The 15,806-nt window shown below is 41.4% G+C and overlaps 1 protein-coding gene across 2 annotated transcripts in view; it reads right to left on the bottom strand.

Annotated features, from left to right (window-relative positions):
• Positions 1 to 743: 743 nt before the first annotated feature.
• CLTC (clathrin heavy chain) overlaps positions 744 to 15,806 on the bottom strand; it is a 30,988-nt gene continuing 15,925 nt past the window's right edge. Inside the window, exons 14-33 of one of the 2 annotated variants that reach the window (XM_035342900.1) lie at positions 15,536 to 15,699; positions 14,053 to 14,178; positions 13,331 to 13,473; positions 12,705 to 12,939; positions 12,236 to 12,358; positions 12,005 to 12,150; positions 11,654 to 11,837; positions 11,217 to 11,409; positions 10,608 to 10,765; positions 10,241 to 10,405; positions 10,043 to 10,150; positions 9,751 to 9,918; positions 9,451 to 9,600; positions 9,058 to 9,189; positions 8,782 to 8,892; positions 7,910 to 8,080; positions 7,394 to 7,615; positions 6,276 to 6,296; positions 3,248 to 3,323; positions 744 to 2,148 (exon numbers count right to left, since the gene is read on the bottom strand). In XM_035342900.1, coding sequence (XP_035198791.1) covers positions 2,024 to 2,148; positions 3,248 to 3,323; positions 6,276 to 6,296; positions 7,394 to 7,615; positions 7,910 to 8,080; positions 8,782 to 8,892; positions 9,058 to 9,189; positions 9,451 to 9,600; positions 9,751 to 9,918; positions 10,043 to 10,150; positions 10,241 to 10,405; positions 10,608 to 10,765; positions 11,217 to 11,409; positions 11,654 to 11,837; positions 12,005 to 12,150; positions 12,236 to 12,358; positions 12,705 to 12,939; positions 13,331 to 13,473; positions 14,053 to 14,178; positions 15,536 to 15,699 — 2,921 coding nt within the window. In that variant the 3' untranslated portion in view covers positions 744 to 2,023. The remainder of the gene's footprint in view (positions 2,149 to 3,247; positions 3,324 to 6,275; positions 6,297 to 7,393; positions 7,616 to 7,909; positions 8,081 to 8,781; positions 8,893 to 9,057; positions 9,190 to 9,450; positions 9,601 to 9,750; positions 9,919 to 10,042; positions 10,151 to 10,240; positions 10,406 to 10,607; positions 10,766 to 11,216; positions 11,410 to 11,653; positions 11,838 to 12,004; positions 12,151 to 12,235; positions 12,359 to 12,704; positions 12,940 to 13,330; positions 13,474 to 14,052; positions 14,179 to 15,535; positions 15,700 to 15,806) is intronic. The other variant, XM_035342901.1, reaches the window with a different exon arrangement.

Genomic DNA, 15,806 nt, shown 5'->3' with positions numbered 1-15,806 from the left:
TTACCCCCATATGAACAGCTTGTCACACAGGAACAAACTTAATTCCTGGTGTACTGAGGATTAACAGGTCCTCAGTGGTTTAAGAAAGCACTCAATTACAGAAGTTACTGGGCAGAGGTCAGATCACCCTGATCATGGCTCATATTCTCCCCAAATGACAGAGATTCTACCCATGGAGCTCCCTTTTAACTCAAATACTGTAAAAGGCAAGTACCTGTGCTTCTAATTCAGTGGATTTTCTATTACTTTTAGTTTTGTAGCAAAGCTGATTTTTTTTTTTTTGTGAGAGAGAGTTCTGCTATTGAGCACCGAGTCAGGAGTTCCCTGCAGAGGTCTCAGTCATGATCCCCTTGAGATCGTACCTAGGCCAGCTTCTTGTCAGCCCAGGGACGGTCTGAGCCCACTGAGACAGGTGAGAGGCACAGCCTGGGAGAGCTCTGTGCTTCCTCCTCCAGCCCTCGGCAGCACAGTTCATGATGGAATAACCAGTCCCAGCTCTAGCCTGCAGCTGCCCAGGCTCCCTAGCTTCATCCCCCCAACCGTTCCACACTGACCTGGCGTAACACGCTCACCTGACAGAATCACTCAGTTCAAGCTGAGAAAGGAGGAGGGGGATTCAGCCTCAGAGCTGGAACCCAAAACTGAAGACAGCTGGAGAAGTTCTGCCTCTTTGCCAGGAGCTATCACAAGTAGGGCCGGGGCTGTACCATTCATTGCACTCAAATATGACAGTATTCATTGAGAAACATTTAAGTCAATTTTATTTGAAGCTAAATATATTTAAGGCAACTTACATACCTAGAACATAATCTCGATTTAACTGACACACCCTACTACAATCCTAACGTATCATCTGGGCAAAGATGCTGTAGTTGACCACAGTGCAGCCAACTCTTGAAAAAAGTGCTATTTTCTTCTGTCTGGCATAATCTTTCTATAGAAAAAGCATTACATATTTTCTTGTATCATCCCCTCGGTGCAAGACACCTCTGCTGGTCTCTATTGCTTCTGTGCTAATGGCCCCTTCTACCCTCGGGGTGAATGCACGTGTATGCCCCCAGCGACTAGCACTGTAATACTTGGTTCAAGGTTGAAGGTCCTTCTGAAGACAGTAAAGTGAAGCTACCACTATGCAGCATGTCCACAGTCCAGTAATTTATTTTTAAATTGAGTAATTTCAAATTGCACAAACAAAACTGAACAGCAATATGCTTGAATTCTCTCTTCTGTACACTCAAAACAGTGATCTAAAACACCACAATATCCAACATACACAAACCTCAGGGCAGGGTTAGTAAATACACAGATTGGAATCATGGTGCTCTGTTCCTGAATGGAATGTCCCACAAAAGCACAGGATACAGCACAACATAAGGTCATCTGTTACATATGGAGTGAGCAAAAAGACACTAGCATTTTCTATATGCATAACTGGAAAAACCTGCATAGGTTAAGGAAAAAACTTTTACTCATTTTAAGTCAGGCAAGGTTGTCTGTACGCATTTTAAATTCTTTTAGAGCTATGCAATCCAACCAGGGTAGGATATGCTGATTAGTGTTGTCTCTTGTCAGCGGTCTTGCAAGGTCAAATACAAGTATCTTCACTTTAGCTTTCTCCGAATATACAGTGAGACTTAAATGCATTTAGAATAGACAGTACATACTGTAAGCTGCTCACATACAATGAACTTAAGATTCAATATTAGAGTTTAACACTATAGAGTGCAAATCAGAATCTTCACAATAGACTTAATGGTAATAAGCAGTCCTGCAAAAGCCCACTTGAACAAACTGGTTTAAACTATTCCCCTTTTAAAGTAAAGTCTAAATGACATGGAATGTGAAAAAGATTTAACATAAGTGATTCAAAGTTTGCGCTAGAAAAAACAGTCCTTCATGAAATAAAGGTTACAAGAACACGAGGCAGAACTCTTGCTTTTTCCCTGGTATGAGTTAAAGCGGGGAGGGACGGTGGAGTTTCAGTAAGAAAATATGCTAGCTCCAAACTGACTTGTGCTGCACCTTACATGCTGTACCCAAAGCCAGGCTGCGGTTGCCCGTACGGAGGTGCAGTGTAGCCATAGCCAAAAGGTGCTTGGGGTGGAACTGCAACGCTGGGTCCTGCTGTCAACATTAGCTGGGGCTGACCTGGAAGACAGAAGAGTTCCACCGTTACCCCTAGGTGCCAAGAGCTCCGTCAGAATTCCTGCAACTTCCCCGTTGACATTTGTGTTTAACAGTAACTCCCCATTGACCTGGAATAAGGTATTCAGCAGCCAGAATGGCTACTTCCCCACGAGGCCTCAGAACGAGGAAACGTATTACTAAATAAATAAACGCTCTATAACATATATGAACACTAACGGATTCTTGAAGTCAGAGGCACGTTAATTTATTGGAAATTGAGCAAGGAAAGCAAAGGGAACAGCTTTCTACTCCTTCGGCATTTTGCTCACACAGTTCCAACATCAGTGTGGCTTTCGAACAGCACTCCCTGCTCCAATTATGTTAGCAACTTAGCTTCCTTTAGGCCAGCGTTCCTTCCATACTGCATCGAGCTTGATGCAGAGGCTGGACCCCAGCGTTCTAAAGCACATAAGCAGTTTTTAAGTCACATTTGCTACAGTGCAATAGTTCATTCCAAAGAAATAAGTATTAAATGTCCAAATTTCAGCTACTTCAGATAATACTTTTATTAATAAGACAGCCCAATAGCTTGCAGTTAAGCCAAGACGTTAGCTCCAGGCTAGTTCTTCCAACCTTACAATACTTTTAATATGCTCGAATTGCTAAGCAAGCATAAAGACAGCAGGATTTTTTTTCCCCTCTTCCTTAGGAGACAGTGTAGAGCTGGTGATTTATCAGATTAGCACTCAGAGCTAGGTCTTGAAACATCATGCCCTACAGCTTTATGGCAGATATTCTGCAATCATGGCACTGCTTCAGGATGTGGGACTAGAGATGCCAGCTATACACCGTCAGCTCCTTCATCACTGGATGGAATTTATATTTCTAACTAAAATCAGTGGAATAACTGAATGTGAAGGAAATACCCAAGATAAAAATAAAGCATATTGAGCAAGATGCAAATAATACAGTTCTAGTACAGCTCCTGCACTATTTTCTCTAGCATTAATTTCACATGAAGAACGTTTTAGGGTGGGGGAGGACCACCAAAACACATCTAGAGAGGTGCTGATTTTAAAAGATAGAAGCATTACTGACAACACATGAACTAAAATATTACCATAAACGATAGGTTGTGTTTCCGTAGCTTGTTCCTCTTCCTTTCTCAAAGACTCTGATGCATCCAGTTTATCCACCTGGAATTGAAACCAACAATTAAAACAACTCCTCCAGAAGATGTACTCATTCATGGCAGAGAAGTGGAAAAGCCTTAGTGGTATGTTAACACCCATCAAGAAAAGGAGACCATTTACAAGTTAAGATCAATTCAAGTAGCAATGTTGGTACTGGTGCAGTCAAGATTGTCCATTTCCTGAAAAAAACCCTTAATTGAGGGATTTGTGGAACTTCATTGAAAGCTCGCTCCAGGCCAAAGCTTTGTATGAGAGGTCCCATACTGGACTAGAGCTACTTTGGCATCAGTAAGCTCAGTGACTGTTGCTCCAACTGCTTTGAACCAACAGCCTTAGGTCACAAACTCAGATTTTAGCAGTGTCAGTTGGCGACCTTTGGTGTTGGAGCAACTAAAGACAACGACCAGACCTGGAGAAGTTTCCCTGAATATAACACTGATGCAAAGTGATCTCAAGTTGGTATTTGTAGAACAGACTGCAATAGCATCCGACATGTCACTTGAGCCTCAAGATTTCACTTTCCAAACCCATTCACTCATGCAATTTAAGTTCAAATGCAGAGAATGCATGTGTATAAGACTTGCTTTTTTCCGCTCTAGAACTGTGTGGCAGTCAGCCTAAACCCACAAATACTCGACTTGTTCAAGCTTAATACACAGTAACAGGACAAGACTAGCCAGCTTCACTCTGCTGCACAGCAAGTGGAAATGTGCTGTTAGCCCAGCCCTACAAGAGGCAAGAGAATAAACTTGTTCTGTATTGAAGCATCCCTTGTTACTAAAACAGATCCAAGGAAACTCAGCGTTACTACGGGCTAAGGCGGGCCCTGAAACTAGAACCACAAAACTTGGGTATTGGTATTTGACCTGGGAGATAAGATTTAGAATAAAGTCAGAGACAACCATGCCAATTACTTTGTGAAACAGTAAGACAACTCACAAACCAGATTGGTCTTTAATTTCACATGTCCTTAATAAAGGAGCTCGAAGGTAGGTTTCCTGTACTTACACAGGGTCAGCATTACTTAACAGCTACATCAACATCCATGAGTTGAAGAGTTTTCGGATTAACTGTGCTATGTGAGCAGTTACCTGCAAGCAGCACTAACAGCTTTCTTCTTTCTTAGTTGCATATTGTGTCTTCCATAAACCTCTTAATTTGTAACCTCAATTAGAGGCATTAATCCATGAAGTGGCATAAGTCCTGAGCTTTACGAGTTCATTCATTGATTGGGCTTCCGTGGCAAGCCTTTTTGTTGTCTCACACCAGTATCTGGCTTGCTGTTGTCAAAGCGCACAGGAGTGTATGCCAATGCTTTACGACTCATTTCCAGACACCGTGCTGAAAACTACACTGTTTTTGACTCAAATAGCAACACACTGAACACAAAAGCACAAGTTTAGAGATGCAGATCCAAGAATAATGTGCAAGTTTGGTACTAAGCAGAGGCATTTGGTTTACACACGCTTGGAAAGCCTCCAGCCCAGGACATTTAATACGTTTTTGACCCAGTTTTGATGCCTCTCCTCACAATTAAATATTTTCAATAACAACAGCAAGTCTGTAACCAGCCTGCGGGATGGTTGTCACACCACTTGCTTAAGCATCATCAGGTTCAGTACCCTAACACACTTGGTACAAGATTGTTTTAAAGGCTTTTCCACAGGGACTGCAATAAGCTGTAGAAGAAAAGTAACATGCATTCAATGTTATCGTGTTATGTGTGCATGAAAAAGAGGCAAGAGTACTGAAGCAGGAGTGAGGTCTGAAGATGACTGCCATACAGGCTCCCCCCAAAAAACCACACGCAGCCCACAGCAATGCCTTGTAGCTTAAGGAGTAGTGGGATGTAATTGCAATGACTGCTACACATGCGTAGTTTATGCAAACACTGCAGTTCAATTACCTTTTTTCACACACACGCTTTCTTACTGCCTCACTTACTAGCTGCTGAAGGACCTTACACTACGCATTTTAGTCAGGTTAGCCTTGAGTTCCAGTGGTGTGTTTACACACGTCTTGTCACCAAGAAGCAGTTTGCACTTAGTCCGTCCTGAAGCCATTTGTCAGTTTGCCCTTTGCTCAACCACATTAATGGAAGACTCACGCTAGGGCTGATTTCTGTTCTGAGGAGAATTGGAATGGTATTTGTACGGAAACAAATGGACAGAAGCCTTACAATTGCTCTTAGGAAGGGCAACATTGCATAGCAAAAGGCAAGACTCAGAGTAGCCTTGGAGGAACTTTTTTTTCTTTTAAGAGGTAGCAAGAGAAATTTAATGAAGCTGAGGAGCTTGGAAGGCAGTCTTTTTTTTTTTTTGCACAACTACAACAAACTTACTACAGGGAAGGGAACCACAGACTTGGTCTAATAGCTGAGGTCTTAAGTTATCGTGTGAACTAGAACACCATGTGGATTAGACTAGCACCATAAGAACTGGACACCTGAGTGAGGAAGAGTCTCTTCTGAAGCAGCTAGTATCTATTCTGCCTACTATCAGCACACATTAGTAACGGTCAAGAGATCAGAAACTGGATCACAGTCCTATAGTTGTATATTCGCTAATATATTAGCAAACGCCATATTGGTTTATAGTTCAGAGACACAGCAGTCCAAGACTTAATTACTCGTTACTCTAGGTCATTCCTCCAGTCCGTTTGGCAGTCCAATAGTAGCACTTTACCCCTTTGACACCAGGTTGACTGTGATCCAACTGATCACCTGTATGCCCTTCCTGAGGATCTACTAGCATATTAGTAGCAAATGAATCTACTGTTGTCCTACTGCACTAGCTACTTGTAGAGTTAAACAATTTGCATATGCTTTAGTGATATTTTGTTTGGGGGGAAAGCAGTAGCAGCAGTGTAATAAACGTAGGAAAGAAAAAAACTCATGCAGAATCCTTAGACTTAGTCCTCCAGACTTAAAGATGGAAAACAAGAATCAACTTTCACCTTTTCCTTTATTGCATCAACCTGCAAAGGAATTCAGAAGGTGCAGCTTAGAAAAATCAAATTCCATATTTAGCATATAAGAGGTAGAAACAAAAGTGTCAGGGAAGAAATAATTAAGGTACAGGAGAGCGAAAACAAAGATACACCAGAAGTATCTGCTTTAGAAAGGCAGCTCCGCTCATTGCTAGGTTGTACTGCGTTGATTTCGTTAGCTACTCTACAGTTATATCCTAACCCTTCAGCAAATCATGATGTTTTAATCTTTAAGAACCCTACTCCAGGACTACTAGTCCCAGGAGAGGCCTAGCATTAGCTTGGTACATCAGGCATGTCTGGCGAGCAATGCTATTGCTTAGATAGCTCCCCACCTCCCACAAAGTACAGCATTTAAAGGATAGCAGCTTCCTGAAGGAAGCAACAGCCAGGCAACTCTCCTAGATAAACAGGCACTATGGCCTTCATTGACTCAAGCACTGGATTCAGCTTTTACTTCTCAGACAAGGAGTTTTGATCATTAAGGAATTTACACCATTTAATTTTATGATGCTCTAACAGCTTCAGCAGGGCAAATCTTGCTAGTGACAACTGGTATTTAGCTGTGACAAATCTAGCTCAACTCTGGCAGAGCATTACCAAGTATTTTCCCCATCCTAAAGCAACCTCAAACAAGAGTTGAGTCAAACAAATAGTTAGTGTCATTAGCATCAGAGCCATGGTTTAAAGTTAAGTGCACAGCAGACAAAATTAAATCAAGTTTTGGCTATAAGGATTTTTTAGTAAACTTCTTGAATCTAGTTAGAGCTTGTTCTCTGCTGGGATTCCTGACTGACATGGCAAATAAGAAGCCTGAATCCTGGAACTACTTAAGACACTGCCCACGGTCAGACAAATACTACTAATGCAGGTTCTGCAACTGGTAGATAAAGTGGAGTCTGTAAGTGTTTCAGTCTCTTAGAGGGCGAAGTCTCTCCCCAGATGGACTGAAAAACAAGTGTGGACATGGACAGACAGACATTTGACGAAGCCCATATCAATGTTAGTAGCAAGCAGACAGTCTCAAGGCATACACACCACAGTGACTAACAAGCTTTCACTGTTGGAGAAGCAGCTGCTCTTACCTTGGTCAAGTATTCCTTCATGACCTGAATGAAGTATGGCATGGCAAAGTCCATGATGTTGTGCCTCCATGCTGTTTCTAAGACAACATCCGGCCTTAAAAGGTCATAGCAGGTGAACAGACAAGCACCAAAGCATTCTTTCTTGTTCTCCTGCAAGAACCACTGCAACAATTCTTCTGCCAGCTCAGTATCTTTGGATTCTGAAGCATATTGCATTGCATCCTACAACAGGAGAGTCTGGTTAGCTTCATGTGCCATAGTATATTCACTGACATGGATGAGGTACATAACTAAGCTACAATTTATTACTGACATTAGCAGAGAGGAGGCATTCTACAACTTGTTTCCAAGATTTCTTACTGCTACTCTGCAGCAAGATGTGCCAGATTAGCAACAGGCACCACCTAGTGGCCTCCAAAGAGATGCAGCTTGACTGGAAAGTCAAGATTCCAAATTTCGAGTCAGTTAAAAGACCAGAAATAAGTATGCTAAACCAGAGCTGTGTACAGGTCTTACCTTATACAGCCTGTCTTTCTTACAGAGTTCTACACTCTGTTTCCAGCGATTGTTTCCTTTGAAGAGATACGCAGCAATTCTTCGGAACTCTATCAGCTCATGTTTCTCCAAACGTTGAGCAAGAGAAATATTGTCAAAGTTGTCATATGCATCTATAGAAGTCCTAAGGGCCTGAGGCAAGAACAAACAAGTTACTCACATTTCACACATACAATTGCATCCTCAAAGATGTCAACACTTCCCATGCACCTTCTGTATTCCTACTTCTAGTAAAATAAAGTATACCAGTCAGACCTGCAGTGAGAGCTGCTTTTTTTTGGAGAAGCTGGTATTTGACTCACATGGAGTTCAGAGTATTCCAGCTCATGTTTTTCAGTAGCAATTGCTGAGGTCAAGAGACTGAACACCTTCTGTACAGGCTATGCAAACAGCAGAATAGTTAGATGTTTGCCCTTTCTGCGAGTTCTTTCCTTAGCATCCCACTGATTTTAAATTAAAACTGTATCTGTCAAACTCTAAGTGGTTAGTCTATTTCCAGTAGGAATATCTAAAAATCCAAAAAAGCTCCCAGAAAGCCACTGACATTTCTTGATTTAATCCTTCCCTAGTCACTACTAGTTCAGTTTGAAGCAGCAAAGAACATATGCTTCAGGAGTTTAAGTTAGCAGTAAGCTGGCAGAATCTATTGAAAACGAGAGAAACCTGTTTCTAGATGTAAAAAGCAGACCTAGAGCATTAGGTTAATACCGCCACAGAAGCCAGCTTGAACAGAACTTGTCCAAAGTTCAGGAGTAGAACTTTCTTTTATGAAGCACATACAACATGCGAGTCCCCATCTGTTCCAGATACTGCTGTTGCAAGACAAGACATACCTGGTAGTCTTCCTCAATAATGAAAAGGTTGTTCAGGGACTCATTCACCGATTTGTTGTTGTGATTTTGAACAGAACGCAAGTAAGGCTTAACCAGTGGTAATTGTTTAACCTTCAAGGAAGCAAACAGATAAATTTAAGTCAAGGCAACTTTTTGTAGAGATTTCTGCATCCTCCCTGTGAGGCAGCGAAGTACTTTAGCGTTTTAGAATGCTTCTACAGCTAGATGCTTTTGCAATTTTAACTTTTCCTTTGATCTGAATAGTAGGGAAATTACCTTGGTGAAGAAAGTAACAGCGCGAGTATGGTCAAGCCGAGGGGACAACACCATCAGCAGATCATTAAGCAACAGAGGTTTAAATTCCAAATAGAATTGAACTGCCTTGTAATACAGCTCCACGTTAGCCACCTAAAAACAAGCAAGGACACATGTTCAGAACAGAAACTTGATTGCAAAGGAATCCAAATGAAAGATGGACATAAACATTCCAGCACAACCAAGCCCCCCTCCCTCCCTTCATTTCTAGGGGTTCTTTTAGTTACTGTAGTTGATTTGTTTTAAAATTACACAGCAATATCAAGAACTCTAAATTTTAAACAGACTACTAGTGAATGAAAAGAATGGAAGTACACACATGAATTTTACTTCCTTTCACTAGTAAGGTTATACCTTAGTAATGATATCTTTGAACTGTCCTTCTTTCCAAGCATCTGTTGGGTGATTCATCATTGTGATTATGGCATTATCATATTCTTCATACTTATCATACAAGAACACCAGTTCAGCCCAGAGGTGGGCCTGTTCTGCAGCTCTCAGAACCTAAGCAAAAGGCACATTAGAAATTCCAACTGTTATATATATATCGCTATCAGTGCTTCTCAAAACAGCAATGAGCTGCTACTGCAAAAGCTAGGGTACACACAATCCTGACAGATGTGATTTAAGTTTCACATTTAAGAAGTCTTTCACCTTGGGGATGTTGACTCTGGACCAGAACAGTTCCAAGTGCTCCCTCATCTTCTGTGGTTTGAACTTGGAGTAAAGAATTGCTAGCTCCGTAAACATTCCCATGTGTGCTCGCTCAAGCCCAAGAGCTGCTTCCAACATAGTTATCAGCTCTTCAAAGTAGCCGCGATCCTAAGAGATACAGTTAAGAGATGTTTCAGCATTAGGAACCAAGCAGGCTAGATTTCCAGTCTTAAGCTACATTTTCTACTGGCAACTCTGTCCTTGACTGTAAAATAGCAGTCAACTTAGTTACCTGGTAATAATTGATCAGTTCTTCCAACTCATCCGCATGCACTACAATATGAAGTCCACACATCTGGGCCAGGCGGAACTCTTTTCCATCCACACAAGCAAAGCAGACCTGGAATTGACAATTATAAATTATTAAAAAAAAGCTTCTGAAGAGACTACATCTCCGTAGTTCTTTAAGTTATTCGGGCAGTAAGCTTACCTCTTTCCACGTGCGAGTACTGTTTGCTTTCCGAGCACCATCCACAGCCGCCTGGTATTCACCTAGGTGAACTAAAGTTGAGGCTAAACGGCCAAAGTTGGACACGTTGTTATACAACAGCTTAGCTGCTTCATACATCTTTTCATCGTAACAGCGATCGCCAACCTACAGGAGAACATAACCAGGTTATTCTTGCAGCTTTTCAGACAAATAAAACGTGTAGCATTTAAGCCATTATCAAAATGGAAATGCCTATAAGGTTCAAAACCTACATATCTAAAGAGATAGAAGTCCCAACACCGCTTTGTCAGTGAGGCCTACAGAGCTTGCTATTAACAGTGGGGGGAAAAAAAAAAAAATCACTCACTTGCTGAATATGTGCGTTGTTGGGTCCATTGATAAACTCTTCCAGCTCTGCTAGACGGTTTGTTTTAGCAAGAGCAAAGATTAATTCTGTTTCCACGTATGACTCCCGGGCCTTCTTGCGTGCCATCTGAAGATATTTCACCAGTTCTTCCCAGTTTCCTGAATGAAATGGAGTTCAGAATGCTTAATCCCCACCACTGAGGTCATTTATGCTTAGGTTACACTACCAACCCAGCCTTGATGTATTTCGAAATATGATTGCCAATAATCATGGCTAGCTTTTATTCTGTGTGCGCTACATTCATGAAGCCCATCATAGCGACCTTAGATAACTCAACTCTGCTATTTAACTTCATGCAAAGACCTCCTTATAAGCAACTGCTCTGACAGAAGTCTCCAGCTGGGTAAAGAAGGTAGTCATAAGACAACTGATTATTTGCAAATGGAATACAATAACTTTTCCCAGTCCTCTTTAGGGCAGTCTTTAAGGGTCAGATTCCTCTGCTTGAATCAAGATACAGGTTTGGCAGAACTGCATTTGGAGCAACAGATCACATAACAGAGCTCAGCAACATCAACAGCAAAGATTTAAATAAAAGCTTAATCATACCACTGGCATTGGCAGCTTGAACAACTTCCATGTACGAGGAAGGATCATCTGCTTTAATATACGAGTCAATTGCTTCTTTTACCATTCCTTTCTGAAGCTGTGCTTTAGCCAGCTGACTCCACACAGCAGGCTCATTGCAGCGTTCAGCAAATTCATACGCACGATCCAGGTTTCCAATGTGCTCTATTAATACCTACAGAAAGGGTTACCACGATCAGTCACTACCGATGAAGGTCAATTTGACAATACACTAAGCTGTGTTTCACTTTACAGTTTCTCAGTGAGTCCACACTGAATGTTGGTTCTACTTCATAGGACAAAAACACCGAGCAGCTTTTGGTGCTAACTGGTGTTAAGTACTGAAGTCACAAGTTAACAGCACAGTCCTTGCATGAGGATGCACATCACAAATTTACTGCAGACAAATTTTAAGATACCTGTACAGCTGATGTGTTGACATCAAACTTCCTGAAGATGGCAAATGCCTCCTCAAAGAGCTCGTTACTGATAGCTATATTGGCTATGTCTGGAGCATCATAGTTATCCAGGCGATTGATGTATTCCATGACACGGGTGCGATCAGCCTTAATAGCTGTAAGAATCAGAAGGTTCTGCAGATTCCTAAATAAAGAAAGAAAATACTAGTATGTAATCAAGTAATAATCAAGAGATTCACCCTCCCCTCTGGAGAAGTTACTAGTTAATTTGCTGTTCCACCTTAGGGCAGCTCAACACCTACATCAGGTATAAATTCAAGTTTCTTGTGACTCAATGTTGACATTACTTGCCTGTGCTCACTGAACACAGAGTTATCAAGAACTATTTTCTCCAACAGTTCAATGAGCTCATTGGGAAGATCTGCAGTCATGAAGGCCTTCACAGTGACAGACACTTCCTCAGGATCCTGGGTCTCTGACAATGCAGTCTGTACAACCTGTAGGCAGAGTCAAGCCAGGTAAGTCAGGTGCAAGCAAGTCAAGTCAAGACAGCAAAGGCTGTTAATGTTTTATCAGCTATACCTGGTCAATCAGTGGTCTTCTGTAAGGGTTGCTTTCCAGTAGCACACTGGCCCACAGTTCAGGGTCTTTACGGCGAACCAAGTAACGAGAAAGGCTTTTGAAGAGGGAGTTCTCATTGCACACCTAGTGAAAAAGCAAAAGTCTTTTCAGATTGAAGTCACAGCTACTGGAGTCTACCAGTGGACAAACTAATTGTAATGCAACATCAAATAAGCCCCCTGAAATGGGGGCTAGAAATCTAGGGCTTTGATACTTCCATTAGCCTCCCATTCTAGGATTTCCAGAGCAATCTCCCATTTCTCATTCATCTACAGAGGGACATTCAAATAGCTACTTAACTGCAAGAGAGCCGTTCCTAGCTTAGTATTTTTCAGGAAGTAAATGTTGTCAGCAACTGTCCTGAAGTACCTATCCCACAATTTTCAGGTTAGAACTTAAAACCATGCGTCAGCTGCCTTGGCATACATACGTTGATGAGTTCCAAATCGCACTGTCCACGCTCATATGCCACACAGGCCAGGTGAGGGTCCCTCTTCTCACAGTACTTGCCAACAACACGGCTATCATAGTAAGGATTCTCACGCAGAAATCTCTCCGGGTTGTTGTTGCTATCAATGTATATTTTGGCCAACGCGTTGTGAGTTGCAGGCTCCTCACAACCCTCATGAATTCTTGCTTCCAGCCAGGGCAGAAGCAATTTCAGCCTAGGAAGAAGGTGGTTTTGCATTAGAGGTTGAGTAAGTATCTCCTTGCACATTTTCTTCCCTATGGAAGTCAGCTCTAGTGTAGGAAAGAGTAAATAAACCAGAGTTACAGTACTCTATTTTGGCCTGCATTCTGGTTCACTATTACAACGCAATAACTTTTTGACATTTAAGAATCACATGCTAAAGAAGCTCATTATCTCAAGACTACTTAATGGGGGTCCTCACATCAGCCAAGAATTACAGCAGACTTCTGCTGCTTTCTCACCCAAAGGCAACTTCTGGTTATTTGTCAGTACCAGGGTTAGTTACATACTGAGGACATGCATGGATGGATGAGGTTTACAATTACTGGTCTATCAGTATTAAAAGACTTGCAGAAGTTCAATACCTGTTTCTTTTCTCAACCTCTGCAACAAGTTCATCAGTTGAAAATTGGCCTCTCACGACAAGGATAAGGTTCTTGATCACATCTTCAGAGCAATCCACATCAAGCAGTCCCCCAATAACAACAGGCAGGCGACTTGGATTCACCTAAACAAGATCATTTTAAGAAGTCAGCGTGTTGTCATGCAGCAGAGTCAGTACTTATCCCTCCAAATACACATGAAGGCTGCTTGCTCAGAGTGACCTCATCTTCCTGCCCTATCTCCTGAGGATCTGGACAGGCTTGAAAAAAAAATCAATTCTCCAGTCAACAGGGGTTCATAGCACAGTTCAGTGGCTCGCTAGTGCTCAGCCCCCAAAGGAAGAGCTCCTAAGCAAGGCAATTTGTCCCTGCAATAAAGGGTAGAGGAGAATCTCCCACCCTCCCTGCCCCAAAGCTGGAAGTTAAAATTACCCTAAGAAACTTATGGTTACTCTACCAAGTCTTCCTCCTTCATGAGGAACATTACAGGGGGGTAACACTCTGACTGATTGAAGAATAAATAAGAACACTGACTCACATAAGGGCTAACTTGCCAAAGGCCACTAATAGATACTTAGATGTCAGTCTCAAGTACGAGGCTTTTTGCTGAATACTTATAAAAACATTGTGCTTATAGTTGCATACAATACTAGAAAGGTTGAACAGTTTGACCCATTAAAGCTAAGTGAAAAAATGTAATTTACCTTCTGTACGTAAATCTCAATATATTTTTGGAGATTGTTTCTGTACAGGTACAGCACCAAATCATGGACAAAGTCAAAGCGATCACACACAATGATGAGCGGTAGCTGGTCGGTGAGTTTAGCTTCCTATAAGGAGAAGAACTTGCGTAATTTGGTTTTGTTCTCAGAGTCAAGCAGAAAGATATAATCAAATTGTTAAAGCAAGCTGAACTTGGAAAGCCCCAAATTCAATGGTCAATTAAATAAGGGCAGCTTATTTTTTGACTTTTTTTTTTTCTTTTAAAACAATATGCAGCAAGTAGGAATACACCCACATCAGGGCCTACAGCAAGAAGCTTTCTGAAGTTTAACTGTGCTGCTTTGCATGGCAGGGTCTACAAAATGTTACAACACAGTACAACTATTGTGAGTCTAAGGCAGCGTTTTCAGTTGCCACTGGTTATTGGTGTGCAGGATTAGCACTCTGGGATTTCAGAAACAAATTCATCCAAGACTAAATTAAGTTGTGGACCATAATGGAAAGCTTCCACACAGAACTGACTCCAAGCACCAGGTGTCCTGTGATACCTTGTAGCAATGGATTTAGGGAACAGTGAGAATCAAGCTAGTAGTTGTACTAAAATTGTTAACCAGATTAAGTTATCTAGAACTATTCCACTTTGAGCATAAGATTACAGTAGTTACAATACAGAAGCTCGTCTACATGGTGGACACTAGTCCAGACATGCATTTCAGAGTGCTTATTCGAACATGCACATCCCAGAATATAATCCTACATATACAAATTGTAGTTAAGGAGTTTACACAGGGAGACCTGTACTGGGAGATTTACCTGGTACATGTCCTGCACATTCCAGACATGGAACAGCACAAAAAACAATAGCTTTCATCAGGAATTTGACAGCTTGATAACTTATCTTAGGTGGTTTGGGCATTTTACATACATTTACATTACACCTCAGTGACACCAGTTTACTTTATAGAATTCTCATTTGAAGTGTTTTGCCATCTTCAGATGTGATCAGCAAAATCTAGGACTATGCTCTGTAACTGACAAATATGAAGGCAGGAAATGTTCCCAGATAAAGATTCCCCCTCCCACACCGCTTCCAAGATATTTCTAGCATTTGTCTTTCTTTACTTTTTACATTCACATTCATTTGTATTCTTTCTTTACATTTACATTCATTTGTATTTCTTTACATTTGTCAATAAGCTCAGCACTAATAACAGGCTACAGAACGTGAACTTCTTCAGAACTATGTTACAGAGACACTCTGAATCCCAGCAGGAACAGTCTGTTAGTGTGTATTTACACAGACTGGTATTATCCCAGCAGAGATAAACTGCAGTTCACCTGGCTGAAGTTTCAGAAAATGTGTAAAAGTAAAATGAATTGATAGATCAACCTTGAACTCTGAAAGCATTCATGCAATTAACTGACACCAACACTCCAAGACAATCCACACCATCCAAATATTACCTTGAGGAAGTTTTTAACACGTTCTGGATCATAGCAGTTGCTTTCCCTGCAGATTCTTTCTACTTCTTTAATTTGCCCTGTCTTGCATGCAGCTTGAATATACTTGAAGTGCACATCTGGATCCTGGCTGAAGTTAACAATAGAGCCCAGGAAATAAAACAAACCTTGAAGGAAATGGTCAACATGTTATTTTGCAAGTACTTAAGTTGGATGAGTATTAGCTTTTGAGAAAGCCTGCCTAGTTTTGATTACGTGGACATCTGAAATTGGA

This window comes from Oxyura jamaicensis, chromosome 19, assembly GCF_011077185.1.
Source record: "Oxyura jamaicensis isolate SHBP4307 breed ruddy duck chromosome 19, BPBGC_Ojam_1.0, whole genome shotgun sequence".
Lineage (NCBI taxonomy): Eukaryota > Metazoa > Chordata > Aves > Anseriformes > Anatidae > Oxyura > Oxyura jamaicensis.
This window is presented reverse-complemented; position numbering and strand designations above follow the sequence as displayed.